Source organism: Pan troglodytes, chromosome 6 (assembly GCF_028858775.2).
Source record: "Pan troglodytes isolate AG18354 chromosome 6, NHGRI_mPanTro3-v2.0_pri, whole genome shotgun sequence".
Classification (NCBI taxonomy): Eukaryota; Metazoa; Chordata; class Mammalia; order Primates; family Hominidae; genus Pan; species Pan troglodytes.
This window is the reverse complement of record NC_072404.2, coordinates 96,177,253-96,198,878: the sequence shown is the minus strand read 5'-3', so window position 1 is coordinate 96,198,878 and position 21,626 is coordinate 96,177,253. Positions and strand designations below refer to the sequence as shown.

The 21,626-nt window shown below is 37.3% G+C and overlaps 2 protein-coding genes across 6 annotated transcripts in view; one reads left to right on the top strand and one right to left on the bottom strand.

Annotated features, from left to right (window-relative positions):
- The window catches only part of ELAPOR2 (endosome-lysosome associated apoptosis and autophagy regulator family member 2), a 230,694-nt gene extending 221,438 nt beyond the window's left edge, over positions 1 to 9,256 (top strand). For all 3 annotated transcript variants that reach the window (XM_054687617.2, XM_054687619.1, XM_054687616.2), the window contains one exon: positions 9,116 to 9,256. In XM_054687617.2, coding sequence (XP_054543592.1) covers positions 9,116 to 9,241 — 126 coding nt within the window. In that variant the 3' untranslated portion in view covers positions 9,242 to 9,256. The remainder of the gene's footprint in view (positions 1 to 9,115) is intronic.
- GRM3 (glutamate metabotropic receptor 3) overlaps positions 1 to 21,626 on the bottom strand; it is a 218,763-nt gene that overhangs the window by 26,842 nt on the left and 170,295 nt on the right. The window lies entirely within an intron of this gene.

Sequence of the window (21,626 nt, the reverse complement as noted above, 5' to 3'; positions counted from 1 at the left end):
ATGGTAGGCTTGCCTGTGTTGGTAAATAGACCCCAAACTGTTTATTTCTCCCTCATGTAGCAGTCTAAGATTTTGGTTGCTGGGTGTCTGTCCTTCACATTGTGATTCAAAACCCCAGATTCCTTCCATCTTGAAGCTGTGCCACTGCTTAGTGAAGCTGTGCCACTGCTTAGTGAAGCTGTGCCCCTGCCTAGGCCCTCCTCTTCATCAGCATCCACCCAGCAGAAGCAGATAGTATAAAGAAGGTATGGTACATATTTCCATTCATACTTCATTGATTAGAAATTAGTCACAGGGACACACTCAACCTTAAAAGAGGCTGTAAAAATGTAGCTTAGCTAATGTGCTCAGCTACTTCTGTACTATGGAAAGAGAGATTGGAATTTAGAGGACGCTGCAGTGTCTGACCCTGTGAGTATTGGCTGTCTTTGTTGCCTCCCCTGCGAGCTTCGTTCCACCTTCTCTGAGGCTCAGGCTGCTCTAACTTACAGGGAAACACTGTCCAGGAAACACTGTTTAGGGAAAACTGGATCCAGTTATTCTATGGGCTAAAAGGATCCTTCAATGAATTACTTGGGCTCTTGGTAAAAAGAGGACTTTATATTTTACAAAATAGCCCTCTCTTGTCTAAAGGATATAGGTGCCCCTAGAGGGCTGGGTTGGGTAGTTTATAATAAAACCTCATACCAGAATCAAGTTCCGTTATAAATATTATATGCCCAATTTATTATTCACTTATTGTTATTTGTTTCTTTGTAGTGTTCTTGTTATCTCACCCTACAATTTGACTTTACCAACCTCCACCTCCTTTCTACCACACTTCACAAACCCATCACATATATCTCTTTGTGTCTGTACTCCAGTTGTGAATTGGTTTCAAGTTCATTGTAACACAGGGTGATGTAGTAGTTGAGTGTGTAGTTTTGGGGTTAGATGGACTTTGTGTGATTCTCGTTTCTGTCTTTTAATAATTGTGTGTCCTTCAGCAAGGACCTTTCTGACTCTGTTTCCTAATTTGCAAATTGGGAATAAGAGTTCTTTTGACGATTTGATGAGATAAATCATATAACATGTTAAGCACAATGCCTGCCACACAGTAAGCACTTAACATATGTGTTAGTGATAATGATAATAAAAGTAATAAAAAGAACTTCATGAAAAAGGAAAGCTGCTCATAAAAGTGAGACCTACTGAGGGACAGGGAGGGAGAAGATGGGAGGAGGGAGATGTTATTCAATTCTACCTACTGCTTTATCCAAACCTCACCTCTGACCCAATTCAGAGCCTGCTGCTCCATCCTTTTCCCCACACTTCCATTAGTAGGCATGATTATACTTAGCTATTGTTTTGTAATGTATATTTTTACTTAGTGAAATATTGAGAATTTTTAAAAAAATTAATCTTTTAATAAATTATCTTTATTTTCAATAGCTGTATACTATTATCTTGTACCTAAGTACCAAGCTACTTAAATATTCTTATAGTTTTAACATTTATGTTGTTTCTAAGGTTTTCCCTTTATAAACCTCATTATCTAGTTATTTACTTAGAGCAAATTCATAGAAGAAAAACTGTCGGGTCAAAGCGTAGATTCTTTAAAAATTTAGCTACAGATTACTGGCTTGCCAAGGAAAGCTGTTTTTTGTTTGTTGTTTGGTTTTGTTTTACCAACTAATACTCCCATGAACATTGTATGGGAATGTCCATTCTCCACAATCTTACTAACCTTGGGTATTTTTATCTTTTTAATAATTGACAAACTGACAGGAAACACATCTTATTTTAATCTGTATTTATTTCTTTGACTTTTAGAGGGTCTGGTTGTATCTTAATATTTTTAAAAATTATATGTATTTATTTTGTGAATTTCTGGTTCACACATTTTTCACTTGTTTTCTTTTGGGGTGTTTATATGTTTTTAAAAGTTAATATGTAGGCCAGGTGTGATGGCTCATATCTGTTATCCCAGCATTTTGGGAGGCTGAGGTAGGTGGATCGCTTGAGCTCAGGAGTTCAGGACCAGCCTGGGCAATGTGATGAAACCTCATCTCTACCAAAAATACAAAAAGTTAGCAGGGTGTAGTGGCACATGCCTGTGTTCCCAGCTACTCAGGAGGCTGAGGTGGGAGGATCACTTAAGTCTGGGAGGCAGAGGTTGCAGTGAGCCAAGATTGTGTCACTGTACTCCAACCTGAGTGACAGAGTGAGATCCCATCTCAAAATTAAAAAAGTAAGAGCTGTATATAAACTGAACATATTAAATGCTTGTCATATATGTATATATATATGTTGGAAAGATTCTTCTAACTTTGTGCTTTTTCCCAAACAGATTGCTAAAACCTTAGGTAACTGATTCTATCCATCTCTTTCTTATAACTACTAGTTTACTTATCAGTCCAAAAAATCCTTTCCTACTCCAAGATTATTAAAATATTTATCTAAACCTTTTTCTACTACTTTTATGGCTTTCCTTTTTATATTCAAAAATTTAATGCACTTCAAATTTACTTTAAAGTATGAGTTAGGATTTCAATGCATTTTTTTTCTCAAATGGCTAACAATTTAAATACTAAATAATAAAATATCATACACCTTTTAAAATGTATATTACCATACAATAATTTATAAGTGAAAATTATAAAGTACTAAGTTAATAATTTTCCACTGATTTATAATACTTGTCATATATTAAATCCCCTGATACCCAAATTTTTATACCATTTCTTGTTTCTCTTGGTCTCTTTCCACAGTTGTATGGTCATTTTATAACTACCACAGTATTATACTAAATTTTAGTATTGGTTAGGACAAGTGAACACAGGAGTTGAAACATTATTACTATATTTTCAGGTATAGTAATCAATATCAGAATTCTTATGTCACATAAAACTAAATTTGTTTATTCTATGATTAGAGAAAGTTCATTAAGAATTTTAGGAACTCCTTTCATGTTACAAATAAGAAAAATATTGAATATTTTAACTCATTTGATATCAGATGTAAGAATAAGAACCCTCAGGTTCTTACTGTGTTATTAATTTCATTATTATCAAGTATGCACCCAACCTCTACCAATGTTCAGTTGATGTTATTAGATAATTTCTGGTAAGCACTTCTAAAGTAATATGTTTTATATCTTTAAATAATTCACTGTTCTCTTAGCAATTTTTGAATATAAAGTTCTTAAAATTAGTGTACTTAACAAACAATAAAACTGATTGAAAGAGACTAAAACAACCAGAAAATAAAAAAAAAAAATGGAGAAAGCAGAGCAATGCAGGATGTGAAAGTCAAAGTCTTCAAAACATTAATATGCTCAAGAGAGATAAGTGAAGATATTGCATCCATGAGGTAGGCACAAGATATCCTTAAAATGAATATTCAGGGAACAAGAATGAGCTTTTGGAAGGCAAATAGCAGAAATAGAATTAACATAAAGACTGAAAGATAAATTTGAGAAAAATCTCAAAGTTTGACCAAAATGCTGTGACGGCAAGTAGAAAATACAACAGGAAAGGAATTACTCTGTGGAATTTCAACATGTAACCAACAAGAGTTCCAGAAAGAGAAAATGGAGGGTAAACATTATTGAAAGGCAAAGTGAACACCAGTGAAGAGTAGACTTAGCTTGGGGAAGGATGAAGCAAGAAACTTTTCTGATTTCTTATAAGTGTGTTTATATTCCTGTAAAAACTATGTACATGTATTATTTTGATAAAAAAGAAATTATAAAGTTAAAATAGTATAAAGATAATTAAGCAAGGTCAGGCAGAGTTGCTTTAAAGTAAATAAATTACAAAAATAATGCTGCTGCAAATATTGGAACAACTGCTTGAAAAGTGGGTGGTGAATAAACAAATGCTACTTTTGGTGGAATTTTATTTTTGAATACATTTACCTTTTACTAAATTTGTTTTGTTAAATGTGTAAAATATGTAACAAAATTCAGTCTAGTTTCTACATCCTTCAAATACATAAAACAAATTACTTCAAATGCATACCTTACAAATTCTAAACAAAAAAAAAGCCATTTTGAGAAGAAATGCTCTGCTCCTTAGCTTGTAATAAAGATCCTTAGGTTGCTGTGTCTGTACTAGAATGGGAAAGAATGAAATAAGAACCAAGAAGAAAAAGGTGAACCACATCTGTCAAATATTCCACATGTGAGAAAAAATCCTGTCCTTGAACGGTTATTTCGAACGCAATGGCAATATTGACCTGGGTAATGAGGAAGCAAGTAAGAAAAGCAAGCTCTTAGGTGCTGCTGGAGTGGCTTCAAGTGGCAGAGAGCTTGAAGCCCTAGTGTATTGATCCTGTTGCCTTCCTGGTGCATTTAGAGTTGCCTCTAAGTCAAATGACTCACTAGGAAAATAGAACCCTGTGAACTGAAACCATGATTCTCCAATCAGTTGTATAGTTCTTTTTTTTCTTTATTATTATTATTATACTTTAAGTTTTAGGGTACATGTGCACAATGTGCAGGTTAGTTACATATGTATACACGTGCCATGCTGGTGCACTGCACCCACTAACTCGTCATCTAGCATTAGGTATATCTCCCAATGCTATCCCTCCCCCCTCCCCCCACCCCACAACAGTCCCCAGAGTGTGATGTTCCCCTTCCTGTGTCCATGTGTTCTCATTGTTCAATTCCCACCTGTGAGTGAGAATATGCATAGTTCTTTAGCGTGAAGAAACTCCAGGGAATTTGCTGTTTCTCAAGTTAAGTCTCACCATGGGAGTAAGCATCATCAGAAATGGAAAAATACATCACTTCACTTTTCACTGGTGTTGCAACAGCATGAAAGAAACCAAACTAGAAGGGGAAGAAAAAGAACAACCAGGAAGATGGAAGAATTTTTTATAAAAGACTTACAACCTTCTCCAAACTCTAATTTCAAGCTCCTCGTCACTCGGGTGCTTCAAAATCAGGTCTTCACTTTCGGAAGGAGTGGGATGTGGCTTTGGGTCAGGAGAATCATTTCTCGGGTTAGCTCATTATCCAATTAGTTCTGACCCCAGTTTCGAATGGGAACTTGGCTTGAATACCAAGGTGACCAGTCCTCCTAGGAATCATTTGGTAGAGAGGCAGCAAGTCTGTACCTTAAAGATATCATAAGTCAATGGCAGGAGAAATTAAATTCATTATTTTTTTCTTCTCAGACAGAAGTCCAATTAAGGTAAGAGAATAGTGTGGCTCTTAGGCCTTTAGTAAAGGGAATATTACCTCCACTGCTTGGGTTCGCATTCATAAACACTGATAAAGATTGCAAAAGCTACTAGCAGTGGCCGGGCGCAGTGGCTGACTCCTGTAATCCCAGCATTTTGGGAGGCTGAGACAGGCGGATCATCTGAGGTCAGGAGTTCAAGACCAGCCTGGACAAAATGGTGAAGCCCCTGTCTCTACTAAAAATACAAAACATTACCTGGATGTGGTGGCACACCTGTAGTCCCAGCTCCTTGGGAGGCTGAGGCAGAAGAATCGCTTGAACCCGGGAGGCAGGGGTTGCAGTGAGCTGAGATCGCACCATTGCACTCCAGCCTGGGCAACAAGAGTGAAACTCCAACTCAAAAAAAAAAAAAAAAAAAAAAAAAAAAAAAAAAAAAAAGGCTGCAAGCAGGAACATGGCTCCAATTTTACAACCAGGGCCTCATTAATGTTTCTGTGAACTAATCTGATGAATCAGAATTAAGATATAGGTGAAAGACAGTGTCATCTCCCTGGAAAGACTATGTTAGAAGTCAAGAGGTAAAGAAACCAAAATCCTTTGGTTAGAGCAAACAAAATATTTTACGAACCTCATGCAGCAAGAAGATAGGAAAGAATAAGAATGAATCACTGGCTGTCAGTAATTAGTTTACTTACTGATTAGGAACAAAATCACTGAAGCCTTTCTCACAGTCATCGGCTGAGTGTAACAGCTGGGACAAAGCACCACTTAGATGTCTTCAGTGCTCAGTCTTACGTGTGGAAAACACTCAGTAAATACGTAACATGCCAGAGAGAAAGTGAATGTTTGAGAAAAGATACTGAAATAGCTTTTTTTTTTTTTTTTTTTTTTTTTTAACGGTGCTATGACTTTTGAAGAGGACTCTCTTCAGTTCCCTTGAAATGTTACCATGGTTAGTCTTCATTATAAATTTTACTGGTTTTTCTATCTAGATTCTACATATTATTGTTGAAATTGTCAATACTCTAGGCAACTCAGAAACAATCTACTCTCAGACTAAGAAGGAAGAATGGGGAGGTAGGGGCATAGGGAAAATAGAAATGAGTGGAAATTATGGAGATTCCAATCTTCCTACCCGCAATTCAGGGGACAGGGCTAACCTGATTTATTTGAGCTGAAAGTCCATAGTGGTCATTGAATCTTTGCTTAGGGACCTTCTTTAATGTGAACTACAGATACTATCACATTTTTTTCCTACCTTCTTTTCCCCAACTCTTGCCCTCTTCATTACACAGTGTACTGCTTTTTTCTCATCTGCTCTAATAAGTGTTTAGATTTTTAAAAATTTTCATTGAGTTTTAATGCATACAAAAAAAAGCATTTTGAAAAAGTGGTTTATCATGAAGTGAACACACACATGTAACACTGTGACTGTTAAGAAACAGAGCATTACCAGTTCCCTTGTTCCCGTCCCTATCATTCCACCCTTCCTCAGCCCCAAAGGCAATCACTATCTTACTTTCTACAACCATTGTATTAGTGTATTAGGGCTGCCATAACGAAGTACCACAAACTGAGTGGCTTGAGATGACAGAGGTTTGTTGTCTCATGGTCTGCCTGAAATCAAGGTGTCAGCAAGGTTTGTTTCTTCTGAGGCCTGTGAGGGAGAATCTCTCCCATGCCTCTCTCTTAGCTCCTGGTGGTATGCCGGCAATCTTCGGTGTTCCTTGGCTTGTTAATGCATTACTCTGATCTTCCACATTCACACAGTGTTCTCCTTGTGTCTCTGTGTTTATATTTTCCCTTTTTGTAAGAACACCAGCCATATTGGACTGGGGCCCACCCTAATGACCTTATTTTAACTTGGTTACCTGTATAAGCACTATTTCCAAATAAGGTCATATTGTGAGATACTAGTGTTATGACTTCAAAATATCTGTTTTTGGGGAACACAATTCAACCCATAACAACCACAGACTATTTTGCCTGATATTGAACTTTATATTAATGTAAGTATGTATTATTTTGTATCTAACATCTTTTGTTCAAAATTAAGCTTTATGAAATTCATTCATCATGTAGTGATGAGGAGCTCTAGTTTATTTTTATTGATGCATAGTATTTTATCATATGATGTGCCACAATTTATCCATTCTTTTGTTGATGGACATTTTAAAAAAAAATTTCTTTCAATTTTTAGCTTATATAAACAATGTTCTATCTTTAGCTGGGTTATCCTAGAAGCAAACCCCAAGACTAAATTTGAATTCAAGTAGTTGATTTGGGAGGTTATAGGGCAATGGAGAAATAAGACAAACAGGAATGAATCCAATACAGGATGTGTCAGTGACCAAGTTACTACTGAGGGCAAGTGGGTCTCAGCCTCACTGGGGCCTTGTGGGAGACAGTGGAGTGGAAATTGGGACATAAAACCCCAGCTTACTCATCAGCTCAGATGGGACAACTCTCATTTGTCATTGGTTTATGGTAGAGTGGTAACTTCATGGCATTTTTGGTATGTTCTCTATAGGTAGAGCCTGTCTGACCAGACAAAGCTCTCTGGCAGAGAGTCACAGATACTTCTATTGGGAAGCCATTGGCATGTCTGAGAATAGTGAGTGGTAAGAAGATACAAGTGAGGCACTGACAGCATTTTCTACATGCTACCTTGAAGACTCTTGTATATAAATTTTGGGATATACATATATAAGCATAGCTCATTTTATTGTACTTTGCTTTATTGTGCTTCACAGATATTCCTTTTTTGTTTTGTTTTACGAATTGGAAGTTTGTAGCAACCCTGCATCGAACAAGTCTATCAGTACCATTTTTCCAACAGCATGCGCTCACTTCCTGTGTCTGTGTCACTTTCTGGCAACTCGTCTTGCAATATTTCAACTTTTTCATTATTATTATATCTGTAATAGTGATCTGTGATCAGTGATCTTTGATGCTATTATTATAAATGTTTTCAGGTGCCACAAACTGTACCCAGGTCAGATGGTGATCTTAATAAATGTTGTGATTGCTGATTCTGATTGCTTCACTGACTGGCCATTCCCCTATCTCTCTCCCTCGCCTCAGGCCTCCTATTCCCTGAAACACAACAATATTTACATTAGGCCAATTAATGACCTTATTGATGGTCTATAAGTGTTCAAGTGAAAGAAAGAATCACTTAAAGTCAAAAGCTAGAGACGATTAAGCTTAGGAAGGCATGTTGAAAGCTGAGATAAGCTCAAAACTAGCCCTCTTGCACCAGTTAAGCAAGTTGTGAATGCAAAAGAAAAGTTCTTGAAGGAAATTAAAAGCACAACTCCAGCAAACACACAAATGGTAAGAAAGTGAAAGAGTCTTATTGCTGATATGGAGAAAGTTTTACTTGTCTGGATAGAACATCAAATCAGACGCAAGATTCCCTTAAACCAAAGCCTAATCCAGCTCAAGGTCCTAATTATCTTCAATTATTTGAAGTCTGAGAAAGCTGAGGAATTGCAGAAGAAAAAGTTAGGAGAGGATGGTTCATGAGACTTTGAAGGGCTCAAGACTTCAGTGGAGGAAGTCACTGCAGATGAGGTGGAAATGGCAAGAGAACCAGAATTAGAAGTGGAGCCTGAAGATGTGGCTGAATTGCTGCAAACTAAATGATCAAACTAAAACAGATGAGGGGTTGCTTTTTATGGATGAGCAAAGAAAGTGGTTTCATGAGATAGAATCCACACCTGGTGAAGAAGCCGTGAACGTTGTTGAAATGACAAGAGAGGATTTAGAATATTACATAAACTTAGTTGATAAAGCAGTGGCAGGATTTGAGAGAACTGACTCCAATTTTGAAAGTTCTATTGTGGGTAAAATGCTGTCAAACAGCATCACACGCTACAGAGAAATCTTGTGAAAGGAAGATTCAATTATTGTGGCAAACTTCCTTGTTTTCTTATTTTCAGAAACTGCCACAGTCACCTCAGTCTTCAGCAACCACCACCCTAATCAGTCAGCAGCCATCAACACTGAGGCAAGACCGTCAATCAGCAAAAAGAGTATGGCTTGCTAAAGGCTGGGATGATTGTTAGCATTTTTTAGCAATAAAGTATTGTTAAATTAAGGTATATACATTGTTTTTAATGCATAATGCTACTGTACACTTAATAAACTACAGTATAGTGTAAATATAACTTTTATATGCACTGGAAACCAAAAAATTTATGTAACTTGCTTTATCATGAATTTTGCTTTATTGCAATGGCCTAGAACTGAATGTAAAATATTTCTGAAATATGCCTATATGTGTATGTGCAAAAGTGTGTATATAGTGTGTATGTATTTGTATGTAATAGTAAATTGTATGTGAGTTTCAGTTGCTTCATATGCTTCATAATGATGTCATTTAATTTTAGATATTTGAGTGAAAATGTACCGGTATCTCATTGTGATTTTTTTGGTAGTTAATTTGCATTCCCCAATGCCTAATAATATTGAGCACCTTTTCATAAGTCAATCAAATGTCTATAAATACCCTTTTATAAAGTACCTTTTCCAGTCCACTTGTATTGGATTTTTTTTTTTTTTGATACGGAGTTCTGCTCAGTCACCCAGGCTGTAGTGCAGTGGCACGATCTCGGCTCACTGCAAGCTCTGCCTCCTGGGTTCACACCATTCTCCTGCCTCAGCCTCCCGAGTACCTGGGACTACAGGCGCCTGCCACCACGCCCAGCTAATTTTTTGTATTTTTAGTAGAGACAGGGTTTCACCGTGTTAGCCAGGATAGTCTCCATCTCCTGACCTTGTGTTCCGCCCGCCTTGGCCTCCCAAAGTGCTGGGGTTACAGGCGTGAGCCACCGCACCGGCCTGGATTTTTCTCTCTTTTAAAAATTTGACAGTGGGCGTGGTGGCTCATGCCTGTAATCCCAGCACTTTGGGAGGTGGATCGCCTGAGGTCAGGAGTTTGAGACCAGCCTGGCCAACATAGTGAAACTTCTTCTCTACTAAAAATACTAAAATTAGCTGGCCATGGTGGTGGGCGCCTGTAATAACAGCTACTCGGGAGGCTGGGGCAGGAGAATCGCTTGAATGCGGGAGGCAGAGGTTGCAATGAGCCAAGATCGGGCCATTGCACTCCAGCCTGGGGGACAAGAGCAAAACTCTGTCTCAAAAAAAAAAAAAAAAGTGATTTATATGAGTTTTTCATATTTTCCAGATATGACTACTTTTCAGATATATGTGTGGTGAATATCTACTCTGTGGCTTACCTTTTCACCTGCTTCTTAGTTTTGTCCAATAAACATAAATTCTAAAATTTAATGCCCAGTACAGTCTTTAGTTTCAATGCCCCTAAATTCTTAATTTTAATGCCAATTTCCAATTTATGAATTATTTACTTTATGGCTAAGACTTTCAGCATTCTGTTTAAGAAATCTTTACCTATTTCAAGATTACAAATATATAATTCTAAAATGTGAGGATTTCAGGTACTGAAAAACATTTCAGAAGAATATTGTATCTTTAAGGTATCAGCTCTCCTTTTGTGCTGACATAGTGTATTGTGCGTTTGACCTTAAGGAAATGGACTATAATATGTTGGAAAAATATTCAGTGTGTGCCCATCTCTTTGCTATTCCTAAGCCTCTCCAGAACAGGGATGATTTCTCATTCAACTTTGTACTCTCATTAAGGAACACTGGACACATTGTTTCCTAAACAATTAGACTCATTAGAATCATCTCAGGAACTTAAAAATCATGCTAATGCCTGAGTCATAATACAGGCCAATTAAATGTGAATCTTAAGGGCCTTGACACTTGCATATATTATTATGTAGCCAAGGGGGCGGGGGAATTGCAGCCTCTAGCAGGTGAGGCCAGGGATGTTGCTGAACATCCCATAATATGCAAGACACACCCTCAGAACAAATACATACCTGGCCCAAAATGTCAATAGTGCTGAAGTTGAGAAACCTTGGTCTAGGGTAATAAATATTTGTATTTCTACATATATTTTGAAAAGCTCAACCCTTTATGAAAATGGAAAATATCTATGCCTGATAAATTCCTTATGGTGTCACCATATTAAGGTTACTATTACCTAGTCTTGTTTTCTCACTATAGTCATTTCCAGCTTATACACTTCCTTGAATATGTGGAGTCCTCTCCCCGTTCATCAGCCGTTTCAATTATGTTTCATTCCTCCCACCTTACCCCAACAGTCACTACAGGCCCATTACACACAGATTTTCACAGTCTCCTTTTCTCCCCTTTTAAGAAACCAGTCAGCCAGCTGCACATCTCTTCAATCACCTCTTAGGAAAGAAGCAAATTCTTGTCTGCAGCAGGAGCAGGAGATATATAGTCTTCTAGAGCTAACTCACAAGCAAGAATGTCTGTTATTAGTGAGAGTTAAGTGGGGTCTGAATGCAAATTTTCTCCCATTTAATTTCTATCCCCAGCACAAACCAGAGCACCCAAGAATACTATGTGACTTTGCAACAGTCTCCAAAATTTTCCGATTTTGTGAAGATAAATTGTGAATTCTGATGACCAATTTAATCTGTTCTTGTTTTTTAATGTGACTGTCATATATACAGCAAAGATTTTAAAATGTCTTAAAAAGGGGCAAAAAGGCTTTCCCCAAACAAAGTTGGCTAGAAATGCATATCCATGACTTTTTTAATAAGGCATAAGCATTCCATTGTTCTGTCCTTAAATCACTTTTCCACCTGCTGTGCTAAAGATCTAAGTGCTGCAGAAGAGTGAAATGTGATATGGACATAAGGTGTGAAAATAGCTGGGAAAATCCCATTCAGAGATGCTCTCAGAAGCCAACCGTGCAAACTATTAAAAAGTATTTGAAAATTGGTAGCAGAGCTAATATTCTGAAGAATGCAATCACAGTATCAAGGATACTTAATAAAACGAGCTTTCCCATGTTTAAGCAAACCATAGACTTCTTTATATAAAGAAGCAGAACAGGAAAATTTTATTCAGCCTTCAAGGATGAACTTTCCGAAGACAAGCACAGCAGCTGAGCATGCAGTAACTGAAATTTCCATGGGTAAGGCAAATTAATTTCTATTTTGTTGTTTTATGAATGCATGGACATGCATTTGACTTTCTGTGTAGTATCACGTAAAGAGAATACAAGGTAAAATAAATGACTTCTCCTGCCAGCGTGCTGGTCTATTGTTAAGTTGTCATGTGTTTCCTAAGCCACTGTAGCATAGCTTAGTCTTCTGTCTCCACAGAAAAGGCTGCCTTATTGAACCACAAGATTTCAAGTGAACTTGTCAAATCTTCAAGCATATCCACACGTCGTTAAGAAATTCCAAAGCTACATCATCCCGAAAGGGTTTCTATTCCCCTGGAAATAATTGAGGTGACAAAATAAAATTTAAGAAGTTATGATTTAAAAAATGTTCTCCTCTTTTTCTCCCTTTTAACGTAAGGGTTAATTCACTTAGAATAAACCAAACACCATGTGTTCTCACTTATAAGCGGGAGCTAAACATTGAGTACACATGGACACAAAGAGGGGAACAAGAGACACCAGGGTATACTAGAAGGTGGAGGGCAGGAGGAGGGTGAGGATGAAATTCAAAAAAATGAAAAGAATAAAAATGTTCTCCTCTGCCCCATAATTTCTATTTTGAACTAACCTGAAAATAATGTTGTTAAGGTTATGATAAACTGGTTATTTTGTCCCTTTTTAGAAAATCTCCCTGGAAATTGATCAACCCCAGAAATCATTTGAGTCTCACTATTCTTCCAACTGTGCTCAATTAATAAGATAGATAAAATTAACTTGGTTATAGTACCCTAACATAATACCTTATGGGTGTATCTATCTATCTATCTATCTGTATATATATGTGCACACACACACACATATATATAAATTTGTTGCATAAATTTCCACATTTCTCATATATTTTTACTGAAAAACCAGGAGATGGGGCATTGTTAACATCCAAAACTTCACCCACAGTCATCCTTGAAATAGATGGAGAAAGTTAGTAGTACATGTGAGAATTATGGTAATCACATATCCAACTAGGTGTGTAATTATGAAGCAGACACAGTTATCTTTAAGGCTCTTCCACTTTCTTTTTTCTTAGCCTACCTTCTTGTTCCTGAAACCCACTCCTCTCTTGTAGCCCCAAGCAAAACAAATTCTCATCCAAGTACTACATACTGTATATGTTACCCCTCTCAGGAACAGTCATATTAAAAGATATCATAGTCAAAGGACAATATCAAATGTCATCACAAATAAACTATTGATGATGGGATCTGATATCTCAGTGCAGAAAGAATTTTGGACAGGAGCTTTGTCTTGCTTTCCTAAAATGATATACTTTGAAGAAGTAGGAATACTTTTGTTCTTAGATCAAGTTTTAGCCTCAGTCCCATGAAAAGGGAACTTTTGCTTCCTAACTTCCTTCTTTTCCCACCATCTTATTTTCCTTCCCCTCAGAGAAGCAGCAGGTCTGACTGGTGAATCTAACATTCACTGAACCTTCCTCCCTAATGGGCAGAATCATAGCTATTAAAAGATAAGGCAGGAGTTCTACCTTCACTGGCTGACTGACAGAGGAACTAGCTTCTCAGAACTGGCCTTGGTCGTCTTCATGCACTCCTTTGCACTTCCAGTCTCTAGGCTATACAGACCGAGTGGGTCTTGCCTCAGCAGCTCTGCCCCTGCTCCAGGCTCTCTCTCCCCACTGCAACAGGTGGGGAAGGAAGATCTGCCATTCACTGCTCATACATAAGGACACCTGGGTAAGTAGGCTTGAAATCTGCTCTAAGGATGCAGACATTTAGACACAGATTGTGCGAAACCAAAGCTTTCTTGGCTCCTGGCCTACACTAGGGATCTAGCTGTCATATCAGAGAAGTCTTTTTAAGGGAGGGTGGTGGGAAAGATCAGGCACTAGCTCAGTTGTTGACAAGAATTGAAATTTGTTTCCTCTTGGCTATTGAGCCTTACATGTTTAGAACCCGGGAAAAGAAAAGGAGAAAGTAGGATTTGGGCACTAAATCCTATCCCACAGCCCCCAGCACACACTAATCCCCCACCGCCAAAAAAAAAAAAAAAAAAAAAAAAAAAACCTCACACAGCTAACCGCTGAATTTCTGTTAGTTCTAGCTAATAACATTTCTTTTTAGAAAAGGGCAGAGAGCACTGCACTATAATTGAAAAGGGCAGAGAGCACAAATAATTGAAAAGTGATTTAGTGGCAGCATTCAAATTTCAAGTTTGTTTTCTTTTAAATTGGAGTTGTAGGGCATATATACTGGGACTCAACAAAAGAAAAGCAGGGGTAGTAGAAAACAGAGAAGAGGAAAAAAAAAGGAGACGAATCTGGGAGGCTGAGAATGGGGATGGTGGATGCTGGCTTGTCCATCTTTGCCTCTCAACTAGATATTGATTGCTGCTATTATCCCAATTTTGGTTCTCATTACAAAACATATACAACATGAACAGCACCTCAAATATGTCCAGCATATTGGCAGGGCTGTGTAATAGGAAGCCATTATTATTTCTATGGGCTATTGTGATAGCCTTGCAGCTGATTTTCTGTTCCTAGTCTGTCCCCTTCTTTTCTGGTTCACAATTCTCTAAAAACGTCTAAGGTACCATAGCTACCAGCATCCCATCACTTCATTGCATGAAGGTCTCAGTGGCTCTCCTGTTGCATTTAGTGATGTTAGCTGAAATTTCTGTTCTTAGGATAAAAATAAATATTCTAAGAAAAGACAAAAATTATGCAATATAACAAGCTGGATTAACAAAGCTAAACAGTAACTTCATTACTGAATAGGGGTTAGTTCTTAGACAATCTACTTTGTGAGTCAGCTTTGAGGATCATCCAGAGATTGATATGGTAAGTAGCGTTTCCCAATTTTTGGACTATCAAATTTTATTTTAATTGATTTACTTTTAAAAAAGATATCTAACATGTACTATATTGGTGTATCATGGAACTACATCCTACATAATAAAGTATCACAAAGTATGAATTTCACAGTCCCACACAATCTGGCCCACTTCCCATTCACCATTCATATCTCTCGCTCTATCCCTTTGCAATCCATGACAGAACCTAAGTGCTCCCTTCCTCTTTGCTCACATGCAACATGCATTTTTTTCCACTTGTGCTTTTTTTCATCTTGTTCTCTGCTTTATATGCCCTTTCTTCTCTGTACCACCTGTAAAATCACTCACATCCTTCAAGGCCAGCACAAATATTGCTTCTGCTTGCCCTTGTTGTATCTCAGCTGAAATTGCTAACCGTGATCCCGCATTCCATTTCTCTGGCATTTACTATCTTTCTCTCTCATTATATATATTTTTCTGTATATCTTATTATTACTATCTTCTTATCACTATATTGTAAACTCCTTAAAGGCACAAATAGAACTTTATTATTTTTCAAACAGAAATTGTAACCTGGGAGCTATAAGTGAAATTCATCTTGAGAATTGTTTTGTTTATCCTGCACCGTATATTCAAAATATCTGCGTTAGTGTGCTTTAGTAAAATATTGAAAGAAAAAAATAGATGTCATTTTCTCTTGAGAGAGAGAAAGATCTGGTGCCACTGTGCTGTTATTCAACACAGGCACAATCAGCGTTGTAGTTAGCCTGGTCCCCACCTGAAGCAGATCAACCTGCTTGATGACTTATTTGAATTTTCACTTCTTTGAACAATGTTTTATACAAAATCTGTTCTCAAAAAAAAAAAGTTGCTCTAAGCCAGATGTAATTATTTCACAAATATCAAAGAAGACGGGGAAAAATCTCACTAATTAGAAAATTATGAAGGGAACGATTTTTAAATTTGATTTTCTTGTAAAAATGAGGAGAGGGAAAAATTAAGGAAGTGTGGTGACAAAGAATGCTAGTAAACAAGTGATGCTTGACCATAAACAATCTCTTTTCTGGGGTCTCAGGACCTTTGTTGTACACCTCCACCAGAATATGATTCACCTTCGAGGAATCGTTTATTTGCTCTGGGTCCCCTGTCTAGACTGCGAGCTCCTTGAAGGCTGGGGCTGTCACGCATCATTTTCCCCTGGAGTCTGACTGCCTGAGTTGGAATCTCAGCTTTACCATGTACTGTCCACTTCATTTTTCGCGTCTTGTTTACCCATAGGGTTATTGTGAATGTTAAAAGTGATTAGTCCAGTGTCTAATATGTAGAAAGTGTTTGATAACTGTTAGCTTGACTGCTAGAGTACTTGCCATCTATCGGGTATTCAATAAACGTTTATTGAATGAAAGAGTTAATAAATGAGTGAGTGAGTGACTCTGTGTCCACCACTGTGTAACCACTGTGCTGTTAGTCAGCTGGTTTTCTGAGCTTTGGTTAATGGTGTAGGTCTGTTCACAGAATTATATGAGCTATAGCAGTTCTTTATATTGCAGACTTCATTTACCTAAATTAGACTAAGTAAAATTAAACTACATGTTTATGACATAATCTTTCTCTTTCTAGTTAAAAAAAACCCTTTATTCAGCCTTTTCCCATAGAGCACATTATCTGCAATATTGTCCCCTTATAACTTTTGCAAATCATTTGTGAATTAACTGAGCCCCACCCCACCCCCAAGTTTTGCGTGACTATTACCTCTGCTACAGGGGTGTGTCAAAACATACACACAAGTAAAAAGCTACAAGTAGTGAAGAAGTATTGGAATTTGTCTGCAGGACATATTTTTGGCTTTGAAGTAAGAAAGAAAGAACCTGTGACTTTGCATTTCTCCACCTTGGGGGTCATCTCTGCTGGAAGATGGGCACTGGGTGACGTTGAAGGAGAAGAGCCTGGGAGGCTGGAAGCATTTACTTTGTTGCCAGTCTCAAGAAGCTTGAACATGCTTTTCTATTCCTGTTTTTTTTTCCTCTCAGGGAACATAAAAGATTTTTAATAGCAGGGATTTTGTGTTGTTAATTTTAACTCTAATGCCTAGCATTTAATAAATGTGTGCTGGAGGAATGATTAATATGAGACTGAAGGCAAGGAGCCTCCCTAAATATCAGCTGATATTCTAAGTTAATGCCATTTTTATAAAGATATAATACATTGTGCTATAAATATTATCATAACACTCTAAAGGGACCCAGTACCTTTGGGGTTAATACTACAAAGCTTTCATCAGAAAACTGAAAAACATTTGTAAGTGAAGTAAATTGTCCACTTATATAAGGTACTCAATATGTACTACCTGCTGCATTTATTTGAAATAAGCTAAGGTACTCAGTTCTATTATCTCTTTAAAAATAATGACCTAGAGGTAACAGTAATGTCCTCTCACCTCTCTACCCAAGCACTGTGATCCAAGATCCTGATGGAAGTCAAAGAGTGCACCCTGTCTGTTGTAAATGCAAGTATGGGCTATTCCAACCATGAAAAGACACACTCACAGCTATTTCTAGGCAAAACCATTCAATATTTGGTTTTCGAATATCCAGTCTCCTTTTCCACAATATTGACATCTTTTCTATATGCTATGAGCCAGATGCCTTCTCTACATCAAAAACTGCCCACAAACTACAGTGTGATAATTGATTATAGAGACCAGAGTATAAACTTAAATCACTGTAAGAGGTCAAGTATGGGTTCAATTTGTAAAAGTCTGAATTCGTACCATCAAAAATGAAAGCTTTGTTCTAGTTAGTGGAATTCAATGTGGCCATCTGGGAACAGAAGCTTTATGGAAAGGTAGAAAGGATATATTCAAGGGTAGCAGGGAGTCTTCCCCATACCTAGGTTCACCTAGAATTTGGCAGACACCAACCTTACATATCCAACTTCTATTCTCATTTTATTTTGATCTCACAGTACCTTCTGTAAAGTGGAAAGAGAATTTTTGACTATTTTCACTGTAGCAACTGTTTTCCCATTTAGGACTAGGGACGGACAACTTTTGAAGGAGAAGGAGATGGTTTGTGATTCTGGCATTCATGGATTAGAACATCATACATCTTGAATCAAATGCCCCTGAGAAACTGCACTGCAGAAATTGCAGTTTCGACACGAGTCCATTCTTTGGTTGCTGATCATAGCCATTGTGATGTGCTTGTCCCCCTAGGCCTGCTGGGCAGCATGGCATTAGTTTCAACTCGGGCTCTCCATCTCTGATTGTTGCTGCTACAGTGGCCAGTTTTCAGTACCTTTCTTCAAAATTGTCTTTAGAGCACTTCTTTTGTTGGCTTTAGTTATGATTGTCCTTATTGAATGCATTATATGGCAACTCATTTGAAGTACAAGCACAAGCAATAACAGTTTTAGGACATCAATTGGAATAAATGTAAAGTCCTTTTTTTCAAAGCTTTCCTTGATAATGTGTGATTTGAGAAGGAAGGAATTTGCAAAAACTTCGTTGCAGAATTAAGGAGAAAGGTGAAAACCTATTGCTTTCCATAGATTTATGGCTTACCACACACACACACACAAAGACATACAAACAATGTTGGTTATTTCTTTCTTTTTTATTTTCATCCTATGAATTCAGCAAATGGCTTCAAGCATCTCTGGCTGTGATAATTGCAGTATAAAGGGAAGTACTCTTTCAAGTGAAGTAGTTGGAGCTGTCAGGAGGACTCCGTGGGGATACATTTTACAAGCGAATTCATCTTACAATAAAGATGTCTGAGATGGAAGTTAGAGGTTCACTGTTTGACAACTGGAAAAGATATGAGGCCTCTCTGCCCACTTCTGATCAGAGGTCTGATGAGGGAGGTTGAAATTTGGAACCCAGAAAAGAAGTTTAAGGTCAACAGCATACATCTGCATGTCCAGGAAATTGACCCACATCGTGTGGCATTGTTGGATTAGATATTTCTCTTCCCTTGCTAATTGTTGTATTTACTTTCTTGAATTTTGGGAATTTGGGGAATTTTGCTAGGAAGTAACTAAGACTATAGGTATCTGCTGGCTATTGACACATTTGGTATATATGCACTTTTATTTTTTACTTAATAATATCTTTAGTCTACCGGATACTTTCCCAATTGTTCCTTCTAATCACATAAGGAATAAATCATAAAGTATATGTATGATTATTGCTCCATATGCATCTACTTGAGTACCTACTATGTATCAGTGCTTGTGCTTTACATACATCATCTCATTTAGCTTAACCCAATGAAATGGGTTCTTACTGATATTTTACAGATGGGAAAACTGAGCATACAAAAGGTGGAACCATGTGACTAGTAAGTGAAAGTCTCAGAATCAAACTCAGGTCTACATGACTCCAGCACTTGTGTTCTTAACTATGGTGTGTTCTATTCTACCTTACTCCAATTCTTAGATCCCCAGTCTAATTTATGTATTTGTTCCTGGTACTTCAGTAGGCCCTAAGTGAGTTCATGTACTATAGTCATTATCACATGTTGATTTAGTTGGCTTGAAGGTAGAGACCATGTTTTATTTATCATCAATATATAGCACAATAAGAGGCACATACTAAGCATATTACTAATTGCATTATGAATGAACAACTAGCAATGACAAGCAGAGCTGGTCTTTCAGGCAAAATAGATGAACACAGTGTGATGTGAGGATTTCTATAGATGGATCGTTTGAGAAGGAATTCATTTTTCTTGTTACCACACAAAGCAGTGATCCAGACAAGAAGGAATGCTCTGGTCTGCAACATAAGATAATGTCTAAGGAGGTAGGCTCAGCGTATGTTGTATATATGTGTGCATGTGTGTGTGCATGTATTGCATTGATCTACTGCAGTAGATTCAAATTCTCTTTCTGCCTCTAGATTGCACCTCAGGTAGTTGCTTTTGTGGTATAAGTTGCTTCTGGATAGATTTAGTGGTGTTGTATTGATAATTTCATTTACTCATGTGCATTCTCTAACAGATTGTAACTTCCATGAAGGCAGAGCTGAAACCTTTCTAGCTTTAATGTAGGCTAGAAGGTATAGGGCCTCACATGTAGTATGTGCTTTAATATTACTGCAAGGATAAATGAGTTACAAAACCCAACCAGATGACAGCTGAGACTTGACAAGGCTCAGAAAATCTGAGAAATATTTTCTCTTCTTTGCACTGACCTTCAGCCTTAGTTGTACTTTAAATTTTACATAATAGTTAACATGAAAAATGATCAAAAGCTAGCCCTAAACAGCTCATTGAATAGCATTCATTTAAAAAATAATGGACAACAAAACAGAGTACCCTGTATAGGATGGAACTGGAGAAAATGAGCTATATTTTGAGTTAATTTTATATTCATAAATAAGATTGGAATTGTAGCTCGGCTTTGATCCATCTCATTGAAAGTGAAAAGGGAGAACTGAGTATTTCCCTACAGGAAATCTAAAACCGAATACAGCAGAGATGATAATGGTGTTTTTGCTTAACTTTCAATAATGTATCATTTTATAATTTAATAACAATTCTAGGGAGATAACATTAGAAGGGACACGTAAAGCATTTAAGGTTTCTTGGAGAAAGCTATTTATAATTTTTAAATTACTGTGATAATTATTGGATAATGAAGAAGCTTAAAGTTAAATCTGATCTACACCTTGACAAGCTTCATTTCCCCTAAGCTCTGCCCATATTCCCAAATCGGAGAAAATAACAAGATTATTTTTCTTTTCATTTTACTCTTACCATACCAACTGTTTTTTTTCAGTTTCCTTGGCTGAGAATTTCTTCCTCTTACTTCTAAATATGGAGAACCTCAGGGTTCTGTTCTGTGCCTTTTTCTCTTTCTTCTCTTCATCTTTTCCCTGAATGATCTTAATCTATTTCCTGTCAGTTTAAATACGCTGCTAATTCCCACACTTACCTCTAATTCAGAAATGGCCTTTCAAATACAGACTCATAAATCTTACTGCTTATTAGGCTGTAAATTCTTGAAGGTAGGAATTGATGTCTGGAGTAGCTTAAAGACACATGCAAGCATATGTTCATCGCAGCACTATTCACAACAGCAAAGACATGGAATCAACCAAAATGCCCATCAACAGTAGACTGGATAAAGAAAATGTGGTACATATACATAATGGAATACTACACAGTCATAAAAAGGAACGAGATCATATCCTTTGCAGTAATATGGATGGAGGTGGAGGCAATTATGCTAAGCAAACTGCTGCAGAAACAGAAAACCAAATATGCATGTTCTCACTTGCAAGTGGGAGCTAAACATTGAGTACATATAGAACACAAAGAAGAAAACAACAGATACTGGGCCTACTTGAGGGTGGATGCTGGGAGGAGGAAGAGGATCAAAAAACTACCTATTGAGTACTATGCTTATTACCTGGGTGATGAAATAATCTGTATGCCAAATCCCTGTGACATGCAATTTACCTATGTAATAAATCTGCACATGTACCCTTGAACCTAAAATAAAGGTTAAAAAAAAGTGCTTGTCGCTTAGTAAGCTTCAAGGAATGTTTGTTGAAAGGCAATAATAGCCACTGGATGGGGAAGC